We start from the raw sequence: 14220 nt of genomic DNA on the forward strand, positions 1-14220 counted from the left end.
ATGCTGGCCACATGACCCAGAAGCTGTACGCCGGCTCCCTCGGCCAATAAAGCGAGATGAGCACCGCAACCCCAGAGTCATCCGTAATGGTCAGGGGTCCCTTTACCTTTACCTTACCAGAACGGATTAAGTTTGAGAACCAAGGTACCACTGTACTGTCTTTGCATGGTCTAAGCAAACACGGGGGAAAGGAGGTGTGGCCCATTGGCTTGATGTAGAAGCTCTCCTGTTCAATTCCTGACATCCCCAGTTACCTGGTTTGGGTAGCAGATCTCACCAAAGCCTTCACTTGCCGAGCCACTACCAGTCAGAGTAGATCACACTGGACTACTGTTGTGGACCAGTGGTTATAGCTCAGTATGGCCTTCCTCAACCTGGGGCTTTCCAGATGTCGCTGAATGACAACTCTCATTGTTCCTGACCATTGGCTGTGCTAGCTGGGGCAGATGGGTATTGAGGTCAAAAAACATGTGGTGATTACCAGGTTGAGGAAAGTTGGCTTGAGGCATCTTCCTATGCATCCTCTCATGGGTAAGGAGTGGCTATTAAAAGCAGCACATAGGTAAAGGTCAAGGTAAAGGTACTCCGGGTCACCTGGCCAGCGTGACATCGCTGCTCTGGCGAGCCAGAGCCACACACAGAAACGCCGTTTACCTTCCCGCTAGTAAGTGGTCCCTATTTATCTACTTGCACCCGGGAGTGCTTTCGAACTGCTAGGTTGGCAGGCGCTGGGACCGAACAACGGGAGCGCACCCCGCCACGGGGATTCGAACCTCCGACCTTCTGATCGGCAAGTCCTAGGCTCTGTGGCACATAAGCAGCACATAAGCAGGCACTAAATGCCTCCCTCTCCCATGAATATGTGTGCAGCTTCCTTTGCAACTGGATTCCCCCCCCCCAACCCCTGGTAAGTTGACTGAAGAGAGCTTTTTGGCAATGCAAGAACTGAAACCACAATGCCTGCCTTTCATTTACAATCTAGAGGCTCAAGGATGGGGAGCTGGGGGTTTTTTCTCCCCCAGGGGTGGGGGAAATTAGTTTTTGTTTTGGCTTGGAGATTAAATGTTTATGGCAAGTGTCCCTCCAGGAATGCATGCCAAAGGTGTACCCTTCCATGTTGGAATTCCCTGACCATTAAACATCTGCATTGAATACACTTGGAATCAAGTCTGCCAGCAAAGGGATGGAAGGGGAATTCAATTTTGTCTAAACTGCCTCCTGTTCCCCATTGGAGCTGGTTGTTGCTGTTGTTTTTTAACCTACCAATTGAAGCATAATTGACTCTTTTTCTTAGAACCTCAGAGTCTTTCCTGGTATTTTGAAAAGAAAAGAAAAAAACACCAAGCATTTTTAGACTTAAGCTCTGACCTAACACCAGAAATACAATACCATAACTTCCTTGTAATGGGTAGAGGTGGGAGAGAAAATCTGTTGCGAGAGGGGGCAGAACTATGCTGATTTTTAGTTTCCTTTCTTTTTTTTAAAGAAAGAAACTCCAATGTGGTTTTTGTACAGGGGAGCAATGGGTGGGTGGAGTGTCTCAGGTAAGTTCCTGAACTAATAGGGCAATAAAGCCCCAGGAACATAGATAATTACCTCATACAGAGTCAGAGCACTGGTCCCTCTACCTGAGTATTGTCTGTACTGACTAGCTCTAGGATTTTGGGTAGGGGCCCAACCTGGAGAGACTGGAGACTGAACCAGGAATCTCCTGCATGTGAAAGCAAAAACACTACCATAGACTTAGGATCCTTCCCCAGCTGTGGTGCATTAAAGAAAAATCTTGGGTGGTGGAACTGGATGTTTGGTGCATGGGACCGGCTTCTCAACGAAGAAGCAAGAAGAACCTCAAAATACTGTTTTTAAAAAGGTGTATTTTATGAAGTAGCAAAATCTCCTCTTACAATAGTGTAGCACTTCTTCAGGGAGAAGAACAGGAACAGCGAAATCAAAAATAAATAGAGGCTGTTATAGACATATCCACTGGTTATAATTTAAGGACCCATACTTTAAAAAATAAGCACATCTTAATACAACAAACCTCAACTAAATCCAAACACGGCTGCAGCCAGAGGAAAATCACACATGGTATCCTACCAAATCTAAAGGCCTGTGCATTTTTTTTATTTAAAAAGCCATTGTTGTTGTTGACCATCTTGCTGTATGAAAAAAGGGGAAGGAATTTAAACATCTATATGAAACCGCTGGAGAGATCATCCGGGGGTTTGGGCTGGGTATTCACCATTATACTCAGCTCTACCTCTCCTTTAAATCAGAACCGGTGAAGGTCCTGTGTGAGTGGCTGGAGGCGGTTGGAGGATGGATGGCAGTTAACGGATTGAGGTTGAATCCTGACAAGACAGAAGTACTGTTTCTGGGGGACAGGGGATGGGGAGTCCTGAATGGGTAGCTGTGCCCCTGAAGGACCAGGTGCGTAGCCTGAGGGTCATTTTGGACTCATAGCTGTCCATGGAGGCACAGGTCAATTCTGCCTACCTGTTCCACCTGGTACAATGGCTGAGACCTTACCTGCCTGTGCACTGTCTTGCCAGAGTGGTGCATGCTCTGGTTATCTCCTGCTTGGCATAATCAGACTTACAGGACACATTCCAGTCAGGGAAAGACACATTTGAGGGCAGGCCAGTGAGGGGTGTAGCTTGGGGAGGGCATTTGCCTCCCTCTGCCTGAGTTTCCCTAACTCCTGAGACAAGGGAACTAAAGGTGTCCTCAGCCCACACATCAGAGTTGGTCATAGGTATGTGTGGCTGATAGCATACATCAGTGTGCTGACACGTAGTGTGTGGAGTGTGGTTTTCATCTAGCTTCTCACCTGTGCTTGACCTAGAGCAGCAATGGTGATCTGTAGCATTCCAGGTGTGCGTGGACTCCCAGCACCCCTCTACCACAGTCAGCATGGTGATTGGTCAGGGATGTTGGAAGTTGTAGTTCAGCAACATTTGGACAACTACAGGCTCACCAACCCTAGTTCGGAGGGCGGATGTGCCACAGCAGGGAAGGTATAAGGCAATGGGCCTTCTTTCTCCTCCCTGCCCAGACACTGGATTCCTTCTGGAGACAGAACAGGTTTCTTCTGACTGGAAGATGCCCCCTTGCATGTGGAATAGCTAGTGGAGATGCTGCGAGTGACTCCTTCATACCCAGCCACATTGAGCATTCTGGGTTACCCACGGTGCACAGATTGTGTGAACTCACCAGAAGTTCAGAGTGACCAAGTGACAGGAGCCCAACTGCATCTCTTTAGGATATGTATTCGTTTATGACATTTGGCTTGCCTTGAATGCCTGTGTCAGGTGATTTCTATTACGGTGCCGTATAGGTGGGGAGAAATCGAGGCAGCATGAAATTCAAGATCTGTGGCTCAAAGAGGCGTTTGTTCCCTTGGCTTGACTGCTACGTAGCAAACCATTTATTTTCGTTTCTTTCACCAAAGAGACTTGCCTTGTCTTTCATTCCCTTTGGCTTCCCCAGCTAAGCCTGTGTAATTGTATGAAAAGCATTTCCTCCTGTTACATTTTTTTCAAGGGGGAAACCCACGAAACCAGCTGTTTTCTATTAGATTTTGTTTTTACTTGTGCATGAACACACACACAAAACTCTCTCCAGCAATAAAAGGCACTGCAGTAAAGCCTGTTCAATGTGAATGGCGGGAAAATCACACACACACTTCTCCATACAGGTGTACTTACTACTATTACTCCTCCTCCTCCTCCTCCTCCTCCTCCTCCTCCTCCTAATACATTAATGTGTAATTGTATTTAATCAATTTCCTTTTTATAGGAATTATATGGGCCTTTGTGGTGCACCCAGAGAGCTCATTTGAGTGTAATGTCCCTTGATATTTGCAAAAAAGCCAACATGACCTTTTAATGATCCTAACAGAATGCTTTCATTAATATTGAATGTCACTTGGCTGCTAAACTCGACTTTCTTAATGCTATTACTATCTTATTTTATTTCTGATACTTGAGAGAGAGCTTGGCATCTTACACCTACCTCAGCCCAGAATGTGACCTATAGCTTGGAATGTGTGTATTCTTTAGTTACATGAGAACGTGGGATGGAGGGAGCACTGGGGGAGCTGTGTGCCACCAGATGTTTTGGACTACAACTCCCATCTGCCCCAGCTAAAATGGCCAATGGCCACGGTTGATGGGGTTTGGAGTCCAGCAATATCTGGGGGCGACAGAATCTGTGACTCCTGTCTAGGATGTCAGAATAAGTGCAGAATTGAACTTCAGCTGTCCTCTTTACATACATAAAAGTTTTTAAGCAACTTTCTGGCCCTTTGATTGTAAATATACGCTTGAAAGTGTATACAGTGGTGCCTCGCAAGACGAAATTAATTCATTCTGCGAGTTTTTTCGTCTCGTGAATTTTTTCGTCTTGCAAAGCAAGCCCATAGGGAAATCCGTCTTGCGAAGCAACTCAGAAAACGAAAAACTCTTTCGTCTTGCGAGTTTTTCGTCTTCCGAGGCATTCGTCTTGCGAGGTACCACTGTACATGGTTTGCAACCTGCAATTGATTGATTGGTTATATTAATTGATTCTAAAACCTTCTTTTAACTGATTAAAAGATTAACTGGATTATCAGTCAGCACATTTCAAAAAAGTTCATTATTTTTAATACAATACTTATATAAAGGGTTGTATCAAGTGTTTGTCCTCCTTACTGTAGACCTATTGACGGGCACGGCTTAGGCCCATTAATTTCAAGTAAAACTTAGTTGGCTGCAACTCAAAAACTGTAACTGCTAGGTACCATCTTAAAAGAAGGCACACCCTCCCCCCCTTTACTTCCTTACATGAGCATGCCCAAAACATTTAAAGATTCTCCATTCCTGGAATAAAATCAGGGTCCACAAACACACTTGCTAGCTCGCCAGCGATACCAGGCAGAATTCAGGAGAATGAGGAAAAGGCAGGGGCTGCCCAGGATGCAGCACTGAACCTTGTTATCAGGGCTGAAGCCTGTCTGGACCTCTGCCGTCAACTGCATAGAAATGCAAGAAAGGAAGCAGATGGTGGGTTGCGGAGGAGAGTGTTTTGCAAGCTAAGCAAGTCTGCAACCCTTCTGACTTCTCTGGTATGTGGGCATGATGGAAGGGCAGTCCGGTGGTTGCACTGCAGAACTGGGATTTTTGCAGCCCCGAACTGAGGGACTCTATAATAAAGCACACCAGTTTAGAAAGATAGTTACATGAGGGAGCTCTGTGGCTATATCTATCTTTTCATTCCCCCGCGCCATTGGATCAGATCTGCCCCCAGTTTCCACTGCTATCATCTGTTGGGACTTGAGCCTAGTCCTTTAATGAACCCAGTAGTTAGGTTAGCCAGAAAACTATCCACTTTGAAGAAGAAGAATTGTTTATTATACAGTCACAGACCAATAAATTTTTGTACAGAAACAGAATATGTGTCACAACAATGCGAAAACAAATACTTCTAGATATGCAGCCAAATCAGATGTGGACAGCAAGGATAAGTTCCTATTTTAGTTCCTGCCCCGAGGGGGGTTAGACACAGTCCTGTTTCTTTTAAATTTATTTCTAAATGACCTGGCTTCTTATCTGCATATTGTTGATTCTCATGTTCTGTCTTCACATCTGCTGTTTTCTGCTGTTGCTGCTGTATTTCCATTTATTGAGTGATAGCTCATATTCTCCGTTATGTAGATCCTTTAACCCCTTGGCACAGAGGTGGGGGTTTTTTAAGTCTAAAAAAAAGCTGCAGAGTCTGATCTGTGAGATTCTTTTGCCCACGGGAAAGAAAAAAAATTAAACATTCTAAGCATTTACTGTTTCTTCCCCCTCTTAATGCGAACGTTGATCCCAGCTTCCTGAAAAGTGGTACATGTCCTCTTGAGAAGCAAGGCTGTTTGTTGTTTTTGGCTGGAGAATGGGGTGTTATTGAAAAGTGAGGGAAAGACCGTTTAGCTCCTGTGCAAACATATCTGTGAAATAACTCCCCCCCCCCCCCCGGTTTTGTATGCACAGAGTGGTTCTGTAGGACTGCATCAGAGACAATGTTTTCCTTCTTTGCTGGGCGTGAAACTATATCCCCGTCTATCACGAGTACTTCAGAGTGTGTTCACATCTAAAGTAATCTTTCGTTTTATCCTTGGAAATTTCAGAGAGACTGTGATGGCGACTGGAGTGTATGAGTTAGAGTCATGTGAGGTTGAAGAGACAGAGGAGGAATGTTCAAGTAAGTAAATATATTGCACTTTTGATGGCTGTTTTGAAAATGTCCTGATCTATGGGTCGGCAACTGTCAGTCTGAACTAACCCCCAATAAGCTGATGGTACCTGGTCAGCAGCAGAGCCACCACTCCCAAACTCCTCACCACTTTCTCTCGTGTAAGCTGAAACTCTGGCAAGGGTCTACTTTCTTTTTTCCCCCTCCTAGAGTAGCCTTACTGAACTGTGGTCCTCTAGGTAATTTTGGGCTACCACTCCTATCACATTTGACTATTGGCCAAGATGGCTGGTGCTGATGAGATTTGTAGTCCAAAAAAAGACATGGATGCCACTCTGTTGGGGAAGGCTGTTCTAGAATGGCCCTCATGAACAGCAACAGAGGCCTGAATGGCAGCATGGAACAATGGCTGGCTGACTGCTGTCCAAAAATGTTTTTCAAAGTAGCAGCTAGGGATGGGGGAGCAATTTGATTCAGTTCCCATTGAAAGGTGTATCTTATCAAATTTGCACTTTCCAAAACTATATGAGAACTGAAAAGCAGCCATTGTTCAAAATTCATGCTTATCCAAATGTTGTGCTGCAGTGCCCCGTATCAACCAGCTTTTTTTTTTTAAAAAAAAATGTGAGTATATGGGGAAAGTGTGCATGAAAAGCAAATTCTCAAATGCATTGTATTAATTAGGAGAAGTTTCTTTCAGAAATGCGTATATTAGTCAAAACCGCATACGAAGATACGTTTCTTAGGAGGGATTCACACTAAAATGCTAGTAAACTTTCACTAGAACTTTAAAAAATTGCAGATTGCTGCATAAGTGTTGGGAACTGGATTTAAGGCGGGGGGGAAAGCTGAAACTGAGAGAACTGAAATAAAACAACAACACCTGAAATTGACAGATCCTTCCATCCCTAGTACAGTGGTGCCTCGCAAGACGAAAAGAATCCATTCCGCGAGTCTTTTCGTCTTGCGGTTTTTTCGTCTTGCGAAGCAAGCCCATTAGCGAATTAGCGCTATTAGCGCTATTGGCAGTTTAAGGGCTATTAACGGCTATTAAAGGCTTAAGGGATTAGCGGATTAGCTGCTAAAAGGCTATTAGCAGCTTAGCGCTTCAGAAAAAGGGGTTGGGGAGCGGAAAAAAGCCTCAAAACTTTTCGTCATTTTCGTCTTGCGAAGCAAGCCCATAGGGAAATTCGTCTTGCGAAGCGCCTCTGAAAACGGAAAACCCTTTCGTCTTGCGGGTTTTCCGTCTTGCGAGGCATTCGTCTTGCGTGGCACCACTGTACTAGGGTCTAAAATTTCCTGTCTAAAATCCTTTGGGGCAGGCTGCAAATGAGCCTCCCCCAGAAGTTGTCCCTATAGTCTAGGTGCCACTATCTGTGTTTTGCTTTCTCGCATGCACGGCACACACCAAACTATGGACTGTGTATGGTTGTCCTTAAGATATCCTGATGTTACACTGTTTATGGAAGCCTTTAACTGTGAATTCCTGGCAACTCCAAAACACAAACATGTTTGGTGATGAACAAAAGCGGATCCTGCAAAGTCTACTGCTTTGCCAGTTTCCCTGTCTCTTAGATCAAGATGCCTAATCACTATCTGCATCAAACTACGTGGCTTAAGTCATGTCAAGTATGTTGGCTGTGGCTGACATCTCTCTCCCACAGAGCAAGGCAGAGAGAGAGGGCAGGTAGCAGCCTGGAGTCATTGTTCACTCCACAAAGCAGTTACTGTGCAAGCCACTCTGCAGCTGATGGTGGCACTATCTTGCCCCTGCCATGCTGCTGGCACGAGGCGGAGAGAAAACATTGCTGACAAAATGATTAGCTGGCAGGGAAGGGGAGGAGATGAATTCCCATTGAAGTGATGCTTTTGTTTTCGAAGGAGCCCACCAGCTGTGAGGATTTTTAAAATGTTGGGTGCCCCTGTTTAGTCAAATAATAGAATATGTGTCGAGCCAGGTTCTGGTCATCTCATGACTTCTTTGCATCCAAGATAGTGCAATGCAGCTGGGAAAAATTTCTCATCTTAGAGGGAAAGAATGGGGGCGGCGGCATGGAATTATGTGTAATAATCTACACATTTAACAAATGTATGAGTTAATTGTTAGAGGAACAGCCCAATGTTTTCCAAGCATGTGAAGGAGCATAAGTTTCTTCCAAAATCAGACAGATCCATATTTGCTGCCGATTGAAAAAAATCGAAACTTTTGCTATCTAGCAGGCCACGAGCCTTCAAAAAACCACCACTGCTAATTAAGGAAGCAGCTGAACTAGTTTCGTGCATTGCTAATATGTGATATTTTAGCATAATCTTGTGTATTGTTCTTGAAATCTTCAGCTGGAATGGAGGCTATAAATGGCTTTTCCATCACATTATTATTATTTCCTCCAGGGCTGCTAACAGCAATCAAACAAATAAAATCAAAGTGAATAAACTACAGCTCTCATCAGCACCACCAAACATTGCTAGTGGCCAGGGAAGCGGTACTGTAGCTCAGCTACATCTGGAGTGCCAAAGTTTTAATTGCTGTGGGTATTACAGTGTTGGGTCTTTAAGCTGTATGCTGCCTTGCTATATTTCTTACAAAAGTGCCATTTATAAACAAACAATATTTTAAACCAATGCAGTATAATAAGAATGAAGTAATAAAATACAATGGACATGGGTGGCGCTGTGGTCTAAACCACAGAGCCTAGGACTTGCTGATCAGAAGGTCGGCGGTTCGAATCCCTGCGACGCAGTGAGCTCCCATTGCTTGGTCCCAGCTCCTGCCAACCTAGCAGTTCAAAAGCACGTCAAAGTGCAAGTAGATAAATAGGTACCGCTCTGGCAGGAAGGTAAACTGCGTTTCCGCGCCCTGCTCTGGTTAACCAGAAGCGGCTTAGTCATGCTGGCCACATGACCCGGAAGCTGCACACTGGCTCCCTCAGCCAATAAAACAAGATGAGCGCCGCAACCCCAGAGTCGGTCACGACTGGACCTAATGGTCAGGGGTCCCTTTACCTTTACCTTTAATAGAATACAATACAGCAGGCAGCCATTAGTTGGACATACTGTTGTCTTCCATTTTCTCACAGTCATTATAACGCCAGAGAGGTTTCCCCCCTTCATGCCAACTGCTTTGACGTGACACTTTTATAATTTTCTTTGTGCAGAGAAGAAGAGATCAAGGTTTCAGACTTTTAAGAACTTTTTCTCCAAGAAGAAGAAAAACAAGGAGCAGCCATCCTCCCTGGGAGAAATAAAATTAAAGCCAAGTCAATCCAGTGGTGATGTCAGCCTCCGAAACCTTGATTCCTGCATACTCCATTTGCCAATAGAGCCTGGGTAAGGTATTGCAATCGTCTTGTAGCAACAGGTTAAAAGCAAGAATTGTCCCACAGCAAGCTACACATTTCATTCATGCTGGTGCACAAACAATTCCCAGCGCTGCAGCTGGAATGCCAGGAATTTCCTCTTTTCCATTTGCAGCGTGCCTCAAAACAGCTAGTGCAGTAAAAAACACACCCTCTGGACTGTTTTAGCTCACAGAAGCGCTGAGAGATGGGATTTGACCGTCTGTTGTCTAAAATCCACCCAGACAGCACCAATTAGCATGGGTGCTGCAGGTGGGTTCGTCAATATTTTATTGTTATCATATGGTACCTGAAATACTATCATGGCCTGAGCAGCTATTTCATACCACGATTGTGGGAGGAACATGACCTTATCCCTCCACCTCCAATATGCAGACAGTGGCAACACTCTGCAACTAATAAAAGAGGATCTCTTTAGCCAAATCTTGAACTTGCAGCAGTCCAAAATACGGAGCGCAGATGTGCACAGTATTATTAACTAATACAAGGTATTATTTTAGGCCACATTTCCCCGAAGAACAAAGTCCCCAAGGCTGCTTTGTATTGTGTATCGTTGTATGCAGTAGTGAACACAGGAAACACAGAGTTGGATTGGGCCACAAAAGGTCCTCTAGTCTGACCACCTTGCCAATGCAGGACAGTCTGGCAGGCCAGTGTGAGAGCAGAATGCTGGACAAGAAAGCTCTGACTCAACAGAGATCTTCTTATGCTTCTCTCTAGCCTCTGCTCTTAAAAACCTCTAACAAAGGAGAGTCCACCACATTCCAAAGAGGCCTGCTCCTCTGAGCAGTGGAAACTACTCCATTAGGATGAATGGTGCACTGCTCCACCAACCTCACTCTGACCCCCACCTTCCTGCCTTCTTACTAACAAGCAAGACAGTAGATGGCACTGTGTGTCAGCTTCCACCTCCTCCTTAGTCTCAATGGTGCCCTTGCAGAATTCAACAGGGAGGAGGATGGGAACAAAACCAGGATGAGTTGGCTGTGCCTGTCGTTGGCTCTGGTTTCACCTACTGTTGGGCTTCCTGCTTTCTGCCCCAACCCTCCCAAGGACACCAGAAACCACTGGTCTTTCTAGCCCAGCAATGGCTGTTCTCCAGGGTCCCCTCCAAAGGACTTTCACAGCCTCTGATTATTTATCTGGCTCTTCTATAGGCACTAAACTAAGGGTCCTGCCCTGCTTTCTATGTTACTATGGTTTTTATGGTTAAGCCACCTTGGCTGCTACTTGTAGAAGCACAGCAACTAAGTTTTCTTAAGTATATATAAAATAAGAGTTATAATAAATAAAGTACTTTTGGTGGCAGACCCACCCAACCAGGTGCCCTCTATATGCTGTTGGACACCAAATCCCATCAGCCCCAACAAGTAGGAGCAATAGTCAGGCATGATGGGAGATGTAGTTCAGCAATATCGGGGGCTCCAGCTTAGGAAAGCTGGAGTTACTTTCTAAGACCCAGGAAGCCTCTTTTCCAGCTTAGCTTTGAACATTCTGAGTGCCTTTTTAAGCTGCTATTTCTTAGCCTTGGTGCCCTGTGCATGGTATGTAGGAAAGACAGCCCTACCTTACAGGACTGTTGTAAAAATTAGTATGTGTATGTGGAGAATGTAAGGCAGAGATGGAAGCCATCCAGACTCCAATTCCCATCAGCCCCATAAACCCTTGCCAGCAAAGACAGTGGCTAAGGATGCTGGGAGTTGGAGTTCAGCATCATCTGGAGAGTCATAGCTTCCCCGCCTGTGACTTAAAGAAACATTTTTTAAAAAGCGTTAGAATATAGTTTTTAAAAAAGTCTGAACTGCCCCTTTTCCCCATTTCAGATCCAAAGGGAACATGGGAAACAAAGCCTTATCGCACGACAGTGTTTTCACAGTGTCCTCTCCAGATACCTTTCCAGGGAAGGTGAAAGCTTTGCAGGTAAGAGGACCTTCACCTCTCCTGAGGGTTGCGGTTTCTTGGTTCAGTTGAGGACTCTCCAGGATCCCCCTTTCCTTCCAGCACAGTTCTGTCACTGAGAACCAGATGCTGCCACTGTAAGTGGGATCATATGAACTCACCAAGGAGGAGCATATGTTTCAATGCATGGTGGCCTCATAAGGCGAGAGAATCTCTGAAGTGAGCTCACTCAGTCTTGTCTTTTAAAGCTTGGTGGGAGGGGAGTGACAGCTGTTGGGACACCTCCCCACCACCCTTCAGTCTTCCATCTTTTTCCTTTATCATGTATCTTGGGAAAATGACTTCTGGGCCCATGCTTGCTGCCAAGCCTGTGCCATTATTAGTAAGAGACACGGTTGTCATGTTTTAGGATGGGAGCATGGCAAATTAAAGCCTTTCAGCATAGCAAAAGCAACTTCCTTTTCCAAGTCAGAACTCATTCTTTGAGTGGCTGTGGATATATGCAAATTCCACATGAGGATGTGCATCAAGACATTTGTCTGAATGAAGATATTGTACAGCCGCCGTTGGCTCATTTCTGCCCCTTCCTTTTTCGTGTGTGTGTTCTCTGAATGAGCACATTTTTCATTGGGTTGATACAAATGCCACAGATTTCAGAGTTCAGGCCAATTGACACTGCTTTAGAGAGACCACACAGCAGGACTCAGTTACCCACCAGGAGTTCTTTGAAGTGCTGGAGATCAACTTTTGGAACGTTTCTCCCCTGTCTCCATGTTCCATGAAATGTGCATGTTATTATTGTTATTACAAGCTGTGCCCAATACAATTGTAACCATAAGGAACTCGTTTCTTGCCCTCCATATCTGATAAAAACTGAAGTTATTGGTTTTTGCAGTCAGCATCACATTCTGAAGTTTGGTCACTTCCAGGTGACCTGTTTATTGAGATTTGTTTGCTGGGAGATTAGATGATGTTGTACTGAGCAAATGTTATCCCACACTTCCCATTGCATTTCCCCAGTAGTTTCCTTATTGTAAAAAGTCCAGCCTTGTGTGGAAGTGGATTTGACATGTACGAGCTCCAAGTCGACCTCAGTGGTGCAACCTGAATTTGCCAGGATGTACTTGATCCAATAGGAGTATTATTACGTTTGTGTTCTCCAAGGTCTGTCCCATCCTGTTGCCCACCAAGCTAGCCTGCTGTCCTCAGGTACAGTGGAGGAGGATGCTATCATTGCCAGTGTTGAAGAGTAATTAAACTCTCAGGACAGCTGGTTTTGAATGCACGTGGAAATGAAGAGTACCATCCTGTCCTTGGCTTCGGGTAGCAAACTCTCTTGGGTTGGCCCAGGTTGCAATGTAAGGGTAGAATGGAAACCGAAGCAACCTTAGCAGCATTGTACTTGCCAAGAGGGCTGCACCTCCTAGTTAAAAACAATGTTTGATGACTCCTGTGTTTGACGACTTCCTTTCCTTCCACCCAAACAGCTTCAGTTACAACCAAACCTCGTATTTCGATCGCCACCACTTGTTATCCCCAGCAAGAGAATGGAAGAGGTGGATGGCATTTCGGAAGACGATGGCTTACCCAGAAGTCCTAAGGGAATTTCCACCCTCCATGATGTTCTGATTTGTTCTCCGAACAAGAACAAGGTATGTGCTGTGCCCTTTTGAACACAAGGGATAATAGAGAATAGCACTTTGGGGGCACTTTTCCCTCACACTATTAATGATATTGAGGTGTGGGGAGAGGGAGTGGGGTATGCTGCTGGCCACTGTCCTCTCCTGCATGGTGTGTGTGTGTGTGTGTGTGTTCCAGTCACTGGGAATGATCAGCTTTCATGCATTAGAGCAGGCTGCTTCCAACAGGGTATGAGGACATACAGTGCCACACTCACAGCCCTGCTCTCTCCTTCACACATTTTAAATTGTACTATTGCATTTATATTACCACTTTCCTCCAAGTAGCTCAAGGCATAGTACATTGTTCTCCCTTCCCTTCCACCCCTGCTTTATCCTCACAACAGCCCTGTGAAGTAGCTTATGCTAACAGAGAAAAACTGGCCCAAGAGCACGCCATGAGCTTTATGGTTGGGTGGGGATTTAAACCTTGGTCTGCAGTGTTTTAACCATAGCACCACTGTTTAATCATGTGAAGGATAATGCCCGAATATCATGAGGTGTGGTGCCTCTGCCATTTGGCAGGCAACAGCAAATGTTTCACTAGACGTTTCATTTCCTTTTCCTCCATTCCAGCTTTATTTAATATTAATTTGGACAAATCCTGGTAGTTCTCCAAATCTTTATGGTCATGGTGGTTTCCCTCCCCACCCCTTTTTAATCCAGTCCTCAAATCAAGAAAAGAAAAGAAAAGTGTGTGTGTGTGTGTGTGTGTGTGTGTGTTAAAGGGTAAAAGTAAAGGACCTCTGGACAGTTAAGTCCAGTGCTCATCTTGCTTTTCAGGCTGAGAGAGCCAGCATTTGTCCACAGACAGCTTTCTGGGTCATGTGGCCAGCATGACTAAACTGCTACTGGTGCACATATACATGTATATGAATAAGGGAGGGGAGCAGGGTTTGAAACTCCCATTGTTCTTGGCGCTTTTTTGCGACAGGGAATTTCATTAACGTGAGCAGCTTCTGAGCTCTGGGCGTAGTACTGTGCCTAAGATTTCAGATTTAAACTGCAGAGTGGAAGGAAAGGAGGACCTTTTTCTGCCTCCCCACTTTCGGCTACTCTCTGAAGGCTGG

The 14220-nt window shown here is 45.1% G+C and overlaps 1 protein-coding gene across 4 annotated transcripts in view; it reads left to right on the forward strand.

Moving 5' to 3' along the window:
- The window catches only part of LOC310668958 (uncharacterized protein), a 57557-nt gene that overhangs the window by 27300 nt on the left and 16037 nt on the right, over positions 1-14220 (forward strand). For all 4 annotated transcript variants that reach the window (XR_014506936.1, XR_014506937.1, XM_083422290.1 and 1 more), the window contains 4 exons: positions 6152-6225; positions 9372-9543; positions 11396-11492; positions 12959-13123. Coding sequence is in view for 2 of the 4 variants with exons in the window: in XM_083422289.1 (XP_083278415.1) it covers positions 6152-6225; positions 9372-9543; positions 11396-11492; positions 12959-13123 (508 nt within the window). In the remaining 2 variants the exon portion in view is untranslated. The remainder of the gene's footprint in view (positions 1-6151; positions 6226-9371; positions 9544-11395; positions 11493-12958; positions 13124-14220) is intronic.

The sequence above is a fragment of the Podarcis tiliguerta genome (assembly GCF_965153285.1).
Source record: "Podarcis tiliguerta genome assembly, chromosome: Z".
Classification (NCBI taxonomy): Eukaryota; Metazoa; Chordata; class Lepidosauria; order Squamata; family Lacertidae; genus Podarcis; species Podarcis tiliguerta.